The following is an 18056-nucleotide window of genomic DNA, read 5'->3' as shown; positions in this document are numbered from 1 at the left end:
TCAACCTTTTTATTTTAAACTTGTCCTTCATTTATTATCTGTCTAGAAGCTACTCTCTTGATCACATAATTTTTAGACTTTTGACATCCGAATGGGATGCATACGTACATTTCTTAATGGTGGGTGATTTTAATCTTCACAGTGACAATAAATCTGGCAAATCTCTCGAGCAATGGTGTGGATTTCTTGATGTTTTTATCCCTTTCTAATTATTGCAGAGGTTGCTTGATTTAAAAATGTATGGCTGGTGTCTGTTGTCATTACTAATGCTCAAAGGTCAAAGCAGGTATTCCAACAAGCTTTACTTTCAACTAATCATTATCATCTGCTTATTCTAGGCTTTAATCAGTGTAAGTTAGGTCTCTTTGACAGTTAATTATTTCCCTTTTGTAAGGTGTAGGAAACTGTTCTAATTTTTGTTGTTTTTCTCCTTGACATGTAAGTACAAGTAGAGAAGACTGTTTGAGTAGAACTGACTTGATATACTGTTCTGCCAAAACATTAATATCCACACACTCATTTTGGAAATATTCAATGGTATACCTAAGCACATTCATTAAATAACAGTGAAAAATGTGTTGGGAGGAGAGGGGACAGTATAGGACGCATTTCAGGGAATCCGGGCAGTAGTGGTATTAATGCCTTGGTTTATTCCTGTTCCTGGGACATGTGCAGTGAATGCACTGACAAAGCTAATAAAATGAGGGATGGTTATTATAATTCTTTTATACCAAATATCTGAATAAATTCTTTGCTAGCTTTTGTACTTTCTCTGCCACTGCCAAATTTTTAAGGTTTTTATGTTGCACACAGAGCAGATTCCTCTGATGTGTTGGTCATCTCCAAATTAATCTGCATCCTTGTGTTTACTCATTGATGTGTGAGGGAAGGAATGAAAAACAGACTTCGGTATCCTGAGAAAAATCATGTAGCCCTTGTGTCTGTTCCACTATATTTAAAGCAAAAATGATAATTCTTCTCTTCAAAAGTGGATTAACATGTATAGTTGAAAGAATTTTGGAAACATTTCTTAAAGCAAAGAATATTCTTTGAAAGGTACAAGCAGATTTTCCTACCTGCATGAGTAAAGTAACTTTATTTAGAACTTGTAATATATATCAAACTATATCAATTGCCCTCTCAAAACAATTTCATCTGAAAGCTCCTTCCATCTGTTCCATCCAAATAGCTGCAATATTGTTTAATTTTTAGAAGAAAAATATTAATTAAAAACCCTCATACTTTCCAAAGTGTGTTGATATTACCATCAAACCCTAGACCTTTAATGGGGTTAAAAAGAGGTTTTGCTACCTTATTTTACATTTCAGTGATTGAATTTCTGACAGATCTCTTCTGATCATGGTTACTAAGGAAAAGTTGGGGCTTTCTGAGAAAAGTTGAACTTTTTTTCTGTAGTTCTGTGGAACTACAGAATTTTTCAGAGTACTGTTAAAATATTATAGCTTGTCCTATAAAAGTCAGCACCTATTGGGTTGTGGATCATTATATTTGACTGGAAATTTGAAACATGATTTTTTCATTTTTCCAAGGGTTGATAATGTGATACATTGCAGTCTGAGTGTTGTTATACAAATTTTCTCTGCACATACACACGCTTCCCACCAGTTTGTTGCTGTTGGAGATTTGCTTTGGGACTAGCAGGAATCTCATGATATAGACTGAGAGTTAAACTGTTGAAATTGGTGGAGGAACGCATGTAAGAATGTTTTGTGCTTAGGAAGATCAGAACAAGTAGACTGCTGAGAGTGCTTCCAAGGAGGAGAGAAGGGTGCTGTGTGTTTCCTTTTTCTGTGAGGGAATTTGGTCTGTGATGGATTTGGGGGAAATGAATGGAGATGTGTGGGTTTGAGAATATGAAAAATTTGCTTGGAGATTGTGGTTTGTGAATAAAATACCACCTCTGTTTTCTGGGATGGTTTTTGGATTTCCTTTGTCTGTGGTAGCATGAAGGAAATAGATGGTTTCATTCCTTTCAATTTAAAGGCCAGTCCATTTTCTTGCCGGGTGGCAGGCATCTGGTTTGTGGTGACTGCCTGCTTTTTCCACAATATTGCATAAATTATGTCTTTGCTTAACAAAGGAGGTTACTATGTGCTTTGGTATTACAAGTTTATAATAATTTTGACTTCTAAGTCTAGTTTCAAATGTTGAAGTCAAACAGTGAAGTCGTATTCATTTGATAATCTGTCTCATTCATGCTATGATGCTGTATTGAAATTTATGAAGGTTCATTTTCCCTTTAATTATAGCATAATTATACAATTTCAAGCATCTTTAAGATTACTTGGAAAATTGTTATTTTCTGCTTAAATTGTTTGAAGGTGAAATTTAAGGTAGCATTTTGAACTGTAAAGAGCCAGTACAGTGAATTATCTGGAATATTCTTTCTCATTTGTTGTATACAGAGCTATTTTGTCAAATAAACTTCAGGGAGTTCACTGTCAGGAATACATTTTTCGTATGATCACCATCTTGGTAGTGATAGATACTGAGTTAAAGCTATGATATAATTCTGAATACCCTTGCTAGTCTTCCTGAAGATAAATAACTCACAAACCACCAAAAGAAAGGTGCTTATGGCTTGGTCACCGAGCAAATTTTTCAGAGGCCTAAATTAGACTTTAGCATGATGAAGTGAGGAAGTGCTTGCCAGTTACTGAAATGGCTTTGCTACTATCTTGTATATCTTGCATATGTGTCTTACACTGTTTCAAAGGTTTCTGTCTTCGCACATAGAATTTTGTGCACTTCTCAGTGCTAGCTGAAGCACCGTTGTATTTTACTTACAGTACAGTGCTCCAGACAAAAATGCAGCATATCAGAGGCAAGATAGTTTGGAGGGAACATAAAGCTATTTCTAAGTAACTGTAGAACATGATTTTGAGCTGTTTGGGGAAATGTTTCTCTTCCCCACTGCCTTTAGTAGCATAATAAGGTAAAATCTTTAGGGCCAGTGCTGCTTTTCTGATTTTGGTTTTGTGTGATGTATTTGTAATGCTAAACATTACATATTGATATTACGTACTATATATGCAAGAGCAGTATGTGCAAGTTACGTCTCGGAAAAAACAGATTTACTGATGAATTCCTCTTTCTGAATCCCATGATGTAAGTTTGGGTTATCGCGTTTCCTCTGCAACAATTTGATAAGCTAGAGATGTGTTAAAACAGTGCAGAGAGAACTGCTGTTATTCACTCACTTTTCCAGAGCAATTGGAATACTACACTGATTTAGTGGCACAAGGACACCTGCTTTAAAAAAACTACCTGCCTTTTCTGCAAGGAAGGAGAAAAGGATAAAATGAAGCTGTACTGTAGGTTTACAGTCTATGTAAAAGTCTTAGCTTCATGCATTTTTCTGAAAAGAAAGCTATTGGCAGAGAAGGTAGGATTCACCAAATCCTCTTTATGGACAAAGCAACTTCCTTTTCTTAAAAACCACATTGGGCACATCCTTGTAAATTCAAACCATTCTGCCATTATGGCCAGTATAAACCAACAGTGTCTACTTACTGCTGTTTACTTTTTCCTTGTAATATCTGAGGAACAGGCCTCTGATTCTGAACAGCCCTGGTGTTATTGTGCTGTCTGGTAGTGCCAGATTAGATATGTTATTTGTCGCCTGAAGCTCGATTTCTGTTTTTGCTTGGCCAGTTGATCTGAGTTAATACAACAGCGCATACGTATAAATGCAAATTCTTTAAGTTCCCAGAAAAAAATAAAAAGCACTGCAGTCACAGAGGTACTTCTGGTGCTTTCTGAGAAGAAACAGCTACATCAAATTTGCACGTGTCAGTATAACGACTACTTGCAGTGAATTCTCGGTTAACTAAATTTAAACCTGTCGGAGGTGTAGCTATACGGTGATAGCTGTTGGCAGGGGTGAGGTATGTATTTGCTGTCACTGAAGAGCTTTTCTCTTCAGAACTCGGAACTGAGCCCAGCAGAAACACGCTGGCAGACACTGTGCCATCCCTTCTAGTGTCAGGCCACGGAGAGGGTAACAGCTTCTTCTTCCTTCCTGTGACTTTGCGAGCAAACGGGTGGCAAGGACAATATGGTAGGCCTAGAGGTTTGAATCCAGGATATGACCTCTGTGGAATTTATCTCTTTAAGTGTTTTCTCCTTTAAAACCACCATGAAACTGCTATACTAAAGTTTAAGTTGCAGTCAAGCAAGTATGTACAGTATGTCACAGACACACTGATAGTTGAAACAACTCTCAAAGAGCGAACTCCCACTTGACATCAATTTCTGCTAAAACTAAAAATTTAGAGTCGTTACACTGTCTGTGGAGATTTAACTAGATTTACAGCAGAGTGACTGGATTTGGCTGTAAAACTGTTAGCTATTTGGAAACGTCAATCAGTACTTCCTGAAAAACTACACAATTTACACAACTTTTTGATCATCAGGTTCATAAATCTGAACTGATAGGAATGCCAAATACCATTTGAGGTTTTAAAAAAATTAATGTGATCAATGCTGACAATACAGAATATATAGAGAAACAAAATTTAACCATGTGACAAGATATAGACCCAACTGAGTCTGCAAGGAAGTATCCAACAGTAACTACCTGATATCCAACTAGCATTAACTGGATTTTAACTGGAAACCTGATTCTGTTTGGTCTTGGTAAAAATTTTGTAACATGTTCACTTCCCGTGTGTGGTCAATATCCACATGCAAATATGACTGTATGATCTGACAAATAGAGAGAGGTTTTAGTGTATTGGCAGAACTGTTGTCAGGAGAGTACATGGGGAGCAATCAAAGATTTTCTACTTTTAAAAAAAATACTAAAATCCTTGGTGATTTAAAAAAAACCACAACCAAACAACAAAACAAAACAAAAAAAACAAAACAACCTCAAAGTGGATCTTCTGACCCAAGGTAGTTTATTTGCTGCAGTCTTGCAAGGCAGGAAACCACCTCACTCTCTCCTCTAATATAATCTGCATTAACCTTAACATTTTGCCAAATACAGAATTTGGCATTCTCAATTTAATGACTTCAAAAGTTCCCTTCTATTTTCAAGGTTTATTTGATGAATTTACAGAGCACACGTTATCAGGCCACTGTTGGAAATCTCCATAAGAAATGCTGGATGCAATAGATGCTTCTAGAATATAAAGGTGTTTGCTTCTTTTTGGCATCTTTGAAAAGAATACATTTGAAAAATGTATTCTACAGCAGTGTCCTGGACAACAGGAAAAATATTTGTTTAGTCCTCATGATGGACTGAAACAAATTTGAAGATGTATGAAAAGGTAAATTGAAAGAAGATGCAACAGAATAAAAGTTCATTAGTAGGTGATACTTAATATTATAAGACATTAGTACAGTTCTTAGTTATGCTAGCTATTTCCAGTTAAACTGTCACTTGCTATGTGATTCAATAATAATAGCTGGATGTCATTATATGTTGAATAAAGTAATTTACCTGCACACTAGCTGCTTCCATCTAAACTGTCCCTTTGCTATATGATTCAGCAATAATAGCTGGATGTCCTATATAATGGATAAAGTAATTCTTAGGCACACTGAAGCTCTTCTCTCACTGGATATGATGTATTTTAATCTTATTTTTCCACCAGCACAATAAATGTGACTGTGTGTGAAAGAGAATCTGTGTGTAAGATTTTAGTTGGAAATAATCTTCCAAAAAGGAGGAAAATGAATGCATTGGAAAGAGTTTGATGTTCCCAAAAGATTTTGTTTACAGTTTTGGTGAACTATTAAGCATTTATTGTAAGGAGAATAGATTGTTCTAGTTTTAATAATTACAATGCTGTTCTGTTTTAATATTGCATGATCTGTGGGCTGCCATAAAGTTGTTACAAATTGAAGGGCTGATATAACATGAAATGAGGCACCTCTTCTGAATGTTGCTTTTGTTCTGTATTTAACAAATTAGTATGTTGACATTTGTCACTGATGGATTTCATTATTTGCTGAAAGGGTTTTAGGAGGTTTGACAGCATGAATGGTTTGTCCTACAGACTTTTGAGAATTGATAAAGGCATCTTTGTTCTTTGTGCAAAAGCACAACAGATATCTTATTGACTGACGCATATAAAAAAGAAGGCTTGTATAGCTGCTGCGCAGAATAAACTAAGAAAATAATTTTGAAGCCATTACATATTCTTCTATGTTGTTCTCTCGTTTTTTGCTAACAACGTATCTCATTAATCAATGTAACAAGAAGCATTGGATCCTCATTCAGTAAAATGAAAGCATACATTTTATATCAGTTTTCATACTGTTTATAGATGACAAAAATAAGAAAAAACAGGTAATGGATGATAGTAGGACTAGTTAGTTAAATTTCTATTGCCCGAACCATTTTTAAGAGGAGTGTGTAGAGTGTTACAGGATTTGTATATACAGAGGATAAAGGCATAGTAGAAATAATGCATTTTAGCAGGGACGTTGAAAATCAGGATAGACTTGATAGTGTTGGATTTGCACTAATTCTTTTAAGTAAAATGAAGGGCTTCAGAAAATGGATTTCTAGGTACCAGTTCTTAAAAGCAAGAATTGTGGGTGATACTGCATATGGGCAAAAATTAGATCACATCCAAATTGGATAATTCTCTTAATCTCATTGTACACTCCCACATTTGTAGTTGGCACAAGAAGCAAGAGTGTATTAGATATGAACTGAAAATTTAAAAGAATTGGATCGGTGCCTCTTTTATGATTTGAGAAGTTCTGATTATTTTTTTTTTAAACTCTGAGCTTTACATTTTTATTTTATTTTTTTTTTTCTTAGAAATAGCAGGGATTTGTAGCACTCTTTCCTCCAGTAAAATTTGGGATTTCCTGAATGATTCAGTAATACATCTGGAGTTTTCTTGGTCTGAAGGTGAAGTATTTCTGATAGGAATCCTTAAAAAACAGGAGCATTCCTTAGGTTTGGTTTGGTTTGGTTTGTGATTCTACTCTCACTGTTGCTTGTAGAAATTTAATAAGAACCGCTTCTGCCTTCAAGCAGATTTCATTTCCTTGCTGCTTTTAGAACTGTGATACCACAAGGCTTTACATTGAGAAAAGAATCCCGAAAAACTTGAAGAACAAGCAATCTCTTTTCCTTTTTCCTTGTTGGTTTGGCTTTTTTGTTGTTATTTGTTGTTTGTTCTGGTATGTGTGGATAAAAGCTTTCTTCTATATATTAAATGAGAAAAAAATGACCCATTCTTTATTTTAATTTGTCTTGTCCATGGCACCTTTTGAAACCACTAATGTATAGGCCCTTAACTTGAGTGACTTTTCACTGAATATGGAGAAGCAGATACATTTTGGTGTTTCCATCTGACTATTTATCATAGTTGGTTATTTCCCCTTCAGCTCTCAGCTGTGTTGTTATCTGCCAGAAACTTCATGATGTAGTATAAGGAAATCCAGGTCTTCCAGTAATAACAAAGATGGAAAGCTACATATAATGAAATCCATCCATGATCAAATAATATCCATCAGTGACAAACGTCATCGTTTAGACTGGAACTGAGGAATGTTGTTAAAGACTGTTCATCATACGAATTATTTCAGCAAGAATAGAAAGAACAGTTTGAAAAGGCTCTGAAACAAATGCTATGTGCATTTTTAATATACAACAAGAGAGTCTTATTTTTAGTCTTCCCTTTGGTATATGAGAAGGAAACCTAAAAAAAAAAAAATTATCACAAAAATCCATTTTATATTTATAAAATGAGAGGTGTGAGTACATGTACCTACATCTGTTTCCACTACCCTCTTCTTGATAAAATAATATGATCAATTAAAATGATTACTTACAATGATCAATGTCCCTTGGTTGCTATTTTCTGTTCACTTTTTTTATTTCAGCAAGTGCTTAAGGTTAATTTTGTGGTCCTAATCTTATAAATCAGTTTTAAATGAGAGAGAATTAATATAAATGTGTGGTTCTAATAGAGATTTTCCACATAATTATTTGTTATTAACCATTTTAACATGGTTTATAGCATAGCTTTCCGCCCCCCCCCCCCCCCCTTCATTTGGCCATTTTCTAATATTTGGAAGCACTCGGAGAAATATGGTAAAAGTTTCATATGAAATCTGGAATTTAGCAAATCCAGAATGTAAACCAAATATTGCATTTATTTGTGTATATAAAGTTCTTACTGAAATTAGTTAGAACATGGTATTTTCTCTGTCTCCTCAGACATGAACAAAATTTTCCCTTCAACCTCTGAACCTCTTTTGTGATGCTACCTATGTCAGCAAGAGTAGAGATGTTTTATCATTGTTGTAATCTTGCATCAGCTGTCATATGTCAAACTGTCGTGGTTTAACCCCAGCCAGCAACTAAGCACCACGCAACCGCTCACTCACTCCCCCCCCACCCAGTGGGATGGGGGAGAGAATCAGAAGGAAAAAGGTAAAACTAATGGGTTGAGATAAGAACAGTTTAATAGAACAGAAAGGAAGAAACTACTAATGGTAATAATAACAATAATAAAATGACAGTACTAATAAAAGGATTGGAACATACAAAACAAGTGATACACAATGCAATTGCTCACCACTCGCTGACAAACGCCCAGTTAGTTCCTGAGCAGTGATCTGCCCCCCCCCCGCCCCCCAGGCCAGCTCCTCCCAGTTTATGTACTGGACATGACATCCCATGGTATGGAATACCCCGTTGGCCAGTTTGGGTCAGGTGCCCTGGCTGTGTCCTGTGCCAACTTCTTGTGCCCCTCCAGCTTTCTCGCCGGCTGGGCACGAGAAGCTGAAAAATCCTTGACTTTAGTCTAAACACTACTGAGCAACAACTGAAAACATCAGTGTGTTATCAACATTCTTCTCTTACGTGAATTTCTTATTCTACCCTAGATAATTAACCTTTTAAAAATATGCTTACATAAGCCATTAGGAAACAAAATCTGGAGAACTCCAAAAAAGGCGCATGCCCTGCAAGTTCCTTTTTGTGATACAGAACGTGTAAGTTGAAGTGAGCTAGAGCTGCTGTTAAGCATTCTGGGTGCATCGGAAGTCCACTGATGAATAGCTCCTCAACTCCACAGTTCTTACTTGGGTTGACTGCTGGTTGATCTTGTCAGCTCTAGTTCCTGATGAGCTTATTACAAAGTTCGGTTAGCTCATTGGCAATACTTGGATCCCACGCATCAGACTGCAGTCCACATGTAAAATACAATGTTCTTTCTTTCCTTCTTGGTTTACAACCCGAGTCAGAACATTTGAAGCAGGTAGGATTTATTACCATCCTATGACTGCAGCAGGATATCAACCACAGGTAAGTTGTTTCCTGAATTTGTTTTTTCATTAAAGGGGTTTTTTGACTTAGCACTGTCAATGTGGGAAATTCTTGTAACCCTTCTGTGGGAAGTGATAGTTTCAGTCTACCATTTTAACATTGTATGTTTTGCTTGGGTGATGGAGGGAAGAAGAGCCGAGCCTCAGAAGAAAACTGGAACTTCAAAACAGAGCATAGTTTAGAAAAAATTAGAAAGAATAAGGCACATTTTTGGCAAAACTGGTGCAAAAATTGAAACCTCCAAAATGGTTCCTGTCTGCTAGATATCCATTTTGTTGGGCAACTAAATAAATATCTTGTTTTAAAAGGTACTTCTCTGCATTTTATACTTGAAGTCCTTTAAGATAGAAAGATGAACTATGAATCCTACTTTTAGGATTGACTGTCCTATGGTATTCAAAGAAGAAGTTACTAGATGGTATCACCCTGTATGTGGTTAGTTCCCATTGATCTAGTTTTAAAAGAAAAAAGAAATTCTTCAGTAGTTTGGTTTGTTTCTTGACTTTTATTATTTTTTTTTTAATTGTTAAAAAAATAAAAAAGTACCAGAGATACTTTTTTTTAATACTTTGTCCTCTTACTTGTGTAAAAGTTTCAGAGCAAGATATGATTGAAATTTTGAGGAAATTTATGCAAATATATACATGATATAGCATGAAAGAATATAGCATATTTTTTCATTTGTGAACATAAAGTTAAGAGAATTGTATTATGGGGAATGAGTTGGGTTGATACAGTTTTCGTTTAGGCTGATCTTATATTAGCTTGGAGTGCATCAAATTCTTTTGTTTATTTTTTGAAGCACATCAAACCTATATCCTTTTTGTTCAGGCCAGTATGATCGGTCCTTTTGCAGTAGCAAAGTAAGGTCTCCTGGCATATAAAAATTGCATGTCAACTCTTGTAAGCATTTTCAATGTGGTTGAGTTTATTTTTGTTATTCATAGAGTTCCAGAGCAAATTTGGTATCTGAAGAAAATTTACAAAATTTTCTCTGTGAATAATGTCTGGACAAATCAAATAAATAGTTGACCTGTAAATCCAAGGACATTGGAAGGTGGTGTATGTCACAGTTATATGTGATAAATACATACTTTCTTTTTATTAAGGTTTTTACTTAAAGGCTTTTTATTTGGTGTAATATGGGATTGGAGATAATGAGAAATATCAAGAGTTGTTACAAACCCAGTTGTTTGTGTAGCAGCTGTTTGAGTGTGTAGTCTTTTTCCTTTCACGGTATAATTTCTTCAGTTTTGTGCCAAGTACTGGTTTTGTTGTTGAACAGTAATAGAGTTTCTCCTGAGAGGATTTCACCCTTGTTTATACACATCCTGACTAATTGGGTTAGTAAAATAAGAGTGAAGTGATTGTCTGCCAGTTCATGGAGCAGCTGCTGCTCAGGTGTTCAGATCATTAATTAGGTGCTTGACTGAAATTTGAATGTTGAATTGCTGTACTGAGTTGGCTGATACCACCCTCCTTCCAACACAGAGGGGTTGGTCTTTCCCTATTGCCTACCCATGTATTATTGCATGATTTATGGAGTAAAAAGTTAGTCATCTGCACTAGAATGACTTTCAGCAGTAACTTCTAGTCACTTGTTGGTTTCCCGTTATGGTGGTAGGAAGGGAAAACTTTATGAAGTTTCCATTATTTCTGGACCAGAGTATTCTAACTACTGGTTTCTTGTCTCTGCAACTGCATCTGCATGTATATTTGAATTTCTGGTACACTATAAGCCTAGGAGATTAAAAAGGAAGATTGTCTGTATCTCGTATCTCTCTCAGTAATGGATAGTAACATACACCAGAATGCTGGAAATTATAGAGGTAAGTAGGTGGATGTTGTTTGTTCTTGTGTCTGCATTCCAATGGCACAAGTGTCCTCAAAGGTAAATTAAGCTATCATTTGAAGATACCGCAGACAATACACTAATACTCTTCTTTGTATCACCAGAATAATGTAGGCTGAAGGCAACTGATGAGAGATTTCACAAACTGTATGTAAAGAGCTGTCATTTAATTGTCTAACTTTCTCAAATTCCAGTATGTTGAAAGGTATATCTTAATTTTAATGTGTTCTATGGAAATATTTTAAGAGAGATTTCCCCTGCTCATTCTATGTGTTTAAGGGATTTTCTACAAGTACAATAACCATCTAACCCATTTACTATCTGACTACCTTTTTCTAAATAGGAAAAGGTAAGCAATATGCGGAATACTATCAAAACATGAAATTTTTTTTTTTTTATTACATAACTTCCATCTGTAATAGTGATTCTGACTCCAGAAGCATACTTTTCCAGCTGATACTGTCTTGGCTCTGTTATTTCAATAAATACATAAGAAAATGTATCTGCAAATCCCTGTGTGTTAAGAAGGAAAGACTTCTACTTCGAAAGGAATGGAACAAGTCTGTTAGAAATGAGCTTCATGTTCCTAGCTTAAATGTGTACTTAAGTTCTTGCATGTACCTTTGGCTAGAGTTGTGCCATGTGTCTCATCTGGTTTTGTGTCAAAACACAAAGATAGCCAAAGATAGCTGCAGCCTGCGTGCAAAGTGGCATCTGCAGCTAAGTCGTAAGTCTGGAGAAAAAGTTTTGCAAAACTGCTTTCAGAGATCTGGCCTCTGAACTGGTCAGGCCACTGTTCAGAGCTCTAAGACTCATTGGAAATCTTTTATTTGTTAAAGAGACCATTTATTAAGAACATCTACATGGCTCGATTTGGATGACTGGAACATCAGGATGCTTTGGCCTTTCACACCAAAAATTTCTTTCCCATTGGAGCTCAGTTTTCCCTTCATATGCATTCATACCATAGTTAACAGTGTTGAGACTACCCTTGACTGCAGTTTAACTGGGATAGAACACTTGCTCCTTCTTTCAGTCAAATGGTACAAAGATCTAAGTTATGAGGGTTGTCAGAATAATAACTTTTTGCTTTAAAAGTGTAACAAAGTGTATACTTGTTGAAAACAAGTCATTAACTTCTTTTTCTGTAAGAGCCATTGGGAACTTGTCCAGCTTGCTGGGAAGGGCTGGTGGGGTTTTTATTTTTTCTGCTAACTGGGAGAGATTTCCCATCTTCCTTGCCATATCCAGCTAGCCTGTTCTGGCCTGCTTAAGAAACTTGGGCCAGACTTGAAAAGTCATTAGCTAGAGGCATTTATAAGCTGCACATACCTTGTCAGTTCTTCATGTAATTGCTGAGATGAATAATTTTTGTCCATTCCTAGTGTATTAATGGATTTCTTTTCTTTTCAATTCCGATGAAAGCAACTGATATCAAGCCTTATAATTTTTTCCTATTAAATCAAATGGATGGTAGGAGGACCAAATTCCTATTCTGGTTAAAGAGAAAAGTTTTTTGCTATTGCAATTTAATCATCATTCTGATTATCTTATTTTTCACATAGATAAACAAAAGGAATTATTTAAGGTGTTCTCAGGTGAGGAAGCTGCTGGCTGTACTTAGACTCTAAAATTCTGCTGCAGCACGTAATCTTATTTTTGGCCTTTTAGGAAGTTGTATTCTTATTCTTTGGCCAAAATTTAGCTCATACACATTTTCCTCACTGAAGTGATTTTTAGTGCTTCTATAAAGGAGAAGATTGTCCAAATGTGGGATTTCTATTATTTAAGTGATTGGAAAAAGCAGGAAATACAATCTTTACTTTTATTGTGTATTTACCTATGGTAGACTTAAAATGCAAACCATTCTGTGAGCCTGTTTATAAGGCATGAAGTTACTTTTGTTTTGGTTAACCAAGTGGCCGACATGCTGCCAGCAGTATGTCTGGAATGTTATTTATTTGGTCCATTTCTGCAGTTTTTCTTTGTAGCAGTGTACACATGCCACAGTTAGGGGTCATTTACTTACAACTGACCAAAGTAATACCCCTGAAGCTGTGGTTATTCTTCTCATCAGGGGCTTTATAATAAAAGGTTCATCATGTTCTGCAGCTTCTGCGCTCGCACTTTTCCCCCCATCTCTTCCTCTCTCACTTCTCTTAATTGGAATTGCTTTTGGCAAAGATTTGGAGAGCTGCTGTTTTTTCTTGCTTTATTCTCTGTGACTTGATTCCTCTACTAGTGCTTGAATTTCTTACATTGTTTCTTACAATGCCAACCAATTAAAATGTATTCACTTGCTTTGCTGGTTGACTATTATTTTTTTATAAGGAGATGGTTATTAAGTATGTTTTTCTATTTAAGTATATATCATATTTTATGGTCTGTGTTCCAGACATTCAACTGGTTGCAAGAAAACTGTGGGTGTTTTAACATTTCAGTCGGAAGGGTAGGGTGGGTGGGGAAGCTCTTTGGAATGCTGACTAATAATATTTGACTCTTGGAAATGTCTTGAGGCCATGTGCTCCCCTCCCATGCTTGGAAGGCTAGACTTAGTTTTAAAGACCTGTGGACTTGAAGGTATTACCGTTGTGCCTCGTTTCCTTTCTGACTGGCTGGAGATGAGAAAACAGTTGACATGCAGGTTATGGATGCTGAGTGTAAATGCAGGAATACTCTGCATATGATGGTCTTGGTTTGTGCCCTTGCTACTCCTCCCTGTGGTATGGTGCCCTGTTAATCCCTTGCATGTGAGTCAGAGGGCTTAATTCTGCTACTTTTCTTTCCTAGATGTACTTAATTTAAAAAATTATGTAACTTTGGAGATATTAGCATCTGTAATGTCTATAAGCACAGCTGAAGTTGCCTTCCAGCAGAACATGAGTTGGTAACTGCAGTAACTTGCAATTCAGTGTAAGTGTTTTTAATAGCAGAGCAATAATTCATAACAGGTTTCTTTGCCCCCAATTTCTTCTTACAGTACTTGATTCCAGAGCAGAGTAGGTACAGATTAGGTTGTTCTCCCCTGTTGTGAAAAGCGGGTATTTAGTAAATATTGAGTCTCCTTCTCACTGCTGTGCTTGTGGTAAAGGATGTTCTCCTTCCTCTGCATTTGCAGAAATTTGTCAGATGGTATCTTTTTAGCTTGTTTTAAATTTTAACAAGCACTTGTGCTTTACTATACATGGCTCTTGTTGCTTTTGCATAGTGATTTGTTTTCTGTATAAAATGTTTCTGCTTTATTTATTTCCAGCTTTGATCATTCAACTGATAAATACTTGCTGCCTATATTCACACTTGCTCATCTTTTATTATCCTGGCTTATATATAAATGCTTCTATTGAAATAAATAAGTCTTGTAATTTGAAAAATATAAGACTTTGGTTTAAGTTACTTCTTACAGGTAATAGCTGTTTGATGGTTGAATACAAAACAACTACTTGGCAGAATTTTAGTTTGATTTTCTGCCAACCAACAATAAAGTATAAACTAATTCCTAAAAATGCCTGAGCTATAAACTATCAGTCATGACCTAGCATGCATATAGTAATAAGAGGCTGATAAGGCTAATAAAGCCTATATATTATTATGGCAATACAGTGCATGTTTTAACAGGTCAATAATGTATTTTGTCACTCATTCCTATTGTGCAGCCCACACATCATCTTCCTGTCACAGAGTGTACTACCAGGAGGGAGCCATCTCTGTGGAACACGTCTGTGCCATGAAATTGCTCATGCTTGGTTTGGACTAGCCATTGGTGCTCGTGATTGGACTGAAGAGTGGATAAGTGAAGGGTTTGCCACTTTTTTAGAAGATATATTTTGGGCTAGGGCACAACAGGTAAGGTGATGATACATCACTTCTCAATTGAATTATGTGGAAATCAAAATTATATATCCCGCTGTGAATTAGATATAAATTATAACTCCTGTGTTACGAAGATAAGTCTTTTAAATTAGTACTGGAATTTGCATGCTAATTTGATTAAAAAAAAATAAAATAAAAAATAAAAGTCCTTCCTGATCCATAATGAACACTAATCTTTACAGAGGTAGAGGTCAGTGCAAATAAGAATGGAAACATCTGTTTGTCAGTGATTACCTTTCCACAAATGTAGTACTCAGTTATTAAATTCAGCTATCAAACAGCTGCTCTGCATTCCTTCCACTTGTATTGTGTTCCTGAAACTGGAGCAACCAGCAGAGTCTTACTGAATATTGTAATATGCAGGTACCTAACGAAAATGATCTGGTTTTGTCCAGTGGACAGCCAAGAAGCGTACTCAAAACAAAATGGAAGCTGATGAAATAGCCTCCAGCGCTTACACTTTTTTCCCTCTTATATTGCCTAGCAAGAGTTACTGTCATATCAGAGACTTAGAAGTAATTGAAAAGCTCATAAATTGCATATCAGCTAATAAAGTGGTTTTGTGATCCAATTCGTATTTTTGTTGTACCTCTGCTACCACAAGCATTTTGTGTGTTAGTGATTTTTTTTTTCCTGTGCTTTTGTCAGGCCATGGTTCTATGCCTTAAGTCTGCAGAGCTTCATCTGTGGAAGAGCAGATGGCTCTTGGAACTGACATCATATACTCTTCTGAACGTCCATTTTATTAAGTATCAGGCACATTTATAGCACCAAACAAAACGGAATTCCTTGTCACTTACCGTGTTTCTGGAACAAGAAGGAGAGGAAGGCTGTCCAAACACTTTGCTTTTCCCTTCTGGTCCTAAAACTCACTGCTGCCCTTACACTGAGCATCACTCCTCTGTTGTGAGCTGTTCACATTAATTCTATGCTTTTGTGAGTCACTTGAAAGGATTTTCATTATAGTAGACAACCTTCCATGGAGCTGAATAGAAAGGAGTAAACAACAGAACAGGGTGATTAGTGCCCTTGTTAATTTATAAGGTCAGAAAATTGCTTTTTCTTTTCCTTTTTAGACCTATTGAGTAGTTTTGGTGCTGTGCAATTGTACAGTTGTAGGATTATGAGTAAATTCCATAGTGCCTGACAATAATTTCAGTTGTGACTGAAATCTTGGTGTAATGCACAATCATATTAGCTGCTTTTGCTTTCTCCCATGTCCCATCTTTTCTTATAATAGAGAAGCATAAATTAGTAGTCATTTGTAAGCTGACAACCTGACATTTATTTCATAAGCATGCATCTCTGTTAATATTATGTAAATGGGGGAGAATACAACAGGGAGCTTTCTCGAGTGTGGCGGTTAGTAGTAGGGAAGAGCAGTGAAGTCTGGACACAAAGCAGCTCTTTGCTTTCAAGCTGGGAAGAGTAAAGATGTAACCAAAGCCGCTATGGCAGGTATCTGTACTGTTCGTTCAGTTCACTCACTGCCAGTCACTAAAGGGAAAACATGCCCATCTCTCTCCTCAGGCAGAACTATTTAACTGACTATTGATTTGATGTGCACAGTGAGGCTTCTGTTTTCCTTAGTGCTGCTATTAACTCTCATAGCAGCAACTGATATTTTTTGGTTGTGGGTTGTTTATGGTTTGGGTTTGTTTTTTTTTAAATTGTGGATACTGGTACTGTTTCCTGCATGTTCTCCACATTAAAGGGAAACAAAGCAAGTTTTTCTCTCTGAAAATTATTGTCTGTTGGGAAACAGCAATCAGTGATCTGTGGGTTTTGTATACTAAGCAGCTGTCACATGATGAAGTAAAAGGGCAGCAGGAATTGAAAGCTTTACTTCGCTGGCGCCGACTCAGAGATGAGGTGCAGAACTCTGAAGAAGAGCTGCAAGTTTTAAGGTAACAATATGACAGTGTAATCTTTGCTTTTGCATGTTGCCTGTCTCCTGTTTTCCACCTTTTTCTCTCTTCAAAGGATATACACCCAAATCATCTGATTAAATCCACTGCATTTCCTTATTTCCTTCTGAAGAAAAAAAAGAAAAGTCAAATTAAATTGACTAGGTTATTCATCTTCTGTATAATGCAATTGCTTTTCTCTTTGTTATAGAAAGCTTTCAAAAATCATGAGATTTAGTTTGATATAAAATGTCTCTAAGCAGTTTACAAGAGCATCTATTCAGGGAAAAAGAAAAGGACATTTCCTGAGCAAAGTTCAGTGTTTGAAGCTGTAACAGATTCATTTTCTGTGGCTGACGACAAGCACATACAGGAGTATGGTATCTAATGGCCAAGCTGAATGAAACTTTAAAAAACAAAGGAAAAAGCATAATGAACTATATAAATCTACTTCCTCTTTAGAAATGACTAACAATGATAATATTTAAATAAGATTTGGGACTTTAGGTACCAGATGCTGAGCTGAAGGCTTCTTCTTATGTAGCTAAAGACATTAGATCAAAAACAGATTCTTGCTTTGCTAATGGTTAATAATCTAGGCTGTTCTGATTGGTGTGTTGGGAATTTGGCATAGTCCTTTATCTTGAATGATGGCCTAACACCACCGCTGCTTGTCTCCCCACAGTCTTTGACCGAGAAAAACAAGTTTACTAATCCTAGCTCAAATTAGCCCTACACTGACCAAATCATGAAATTGCAGGGACAGATTTCAAGAAATTACGTAGACCACTCTCCTACCCTGAAATACAGGCAGTATACACAGACCATCTTAAGCAGGTTTTTACTAACATGTTCTTAGAAACCTCCAATAAAAAAGTTTCCACGGTACCTAGCTAAGCTGTTTTAGGGTTAACAGTTAAAAATTGCTTCCTAATGCACAGTTGAAATATTGTTTATTTCAGATACTGTAGGTTTCTTCTTTTCTTTCTCCAAGGGGAAGTGAAGAACAAATTGATCCCCGTCTTCTAAATAATCAACTTTTAAATGTTTTTGGAAGACTGTTGCCATTTCATTCATTTTGAGGTCTTCCCTTCTCTTTGTGCTT

The 18056-nt window shown here is 36.2% G+C and overlaps 1 protein-coding gene across 2 annotated transcripts in view; it reads left to right on the top strand.

The window, feature by feature from the left end:
- Positions 1 to 18056, top strand: part of AOPEP (aminopeptidase O (putative)) — a 209431-nt gene that overhangs the window by 72783 nt on the left and 118592 nt on the right. For both annotated transcript variants that reach the window (XM_049796253.1, XM_049796254.1), the window contains 2 exons: positions 14828 to 15017; positions 16845 to 16951. In XM_049796253.1, coding sequence (XP_049652210.1) covers positions 14828 to 15017; positions 16845 to 16951 — 297 coding nt within the window. The remainder of the gene's footprint in view (positions 1 to 14827; positions 15018 to 16844; positions 16952 to 18056) is intronic.

This window comes from Accipiter gentilis, chromosome Z (genome assembly GCF_929443795.1).
Source record: "Accipiter gentilis chromosome Z, bAccGen1.1, whole genome shotgun sequence".
In the NCBI taxonomy this organism is placed as follows: Eukaryota; Metazoa; Chordata; class Aves; order Accipitriformes; family Accipitridae; genus Astur; species Astur gentilis.
The sequence above is the reverse complement of the archived record's forward strand: the minus strand, read 5'-3'. Positions and strand labels throughout refer to the sequence as shown.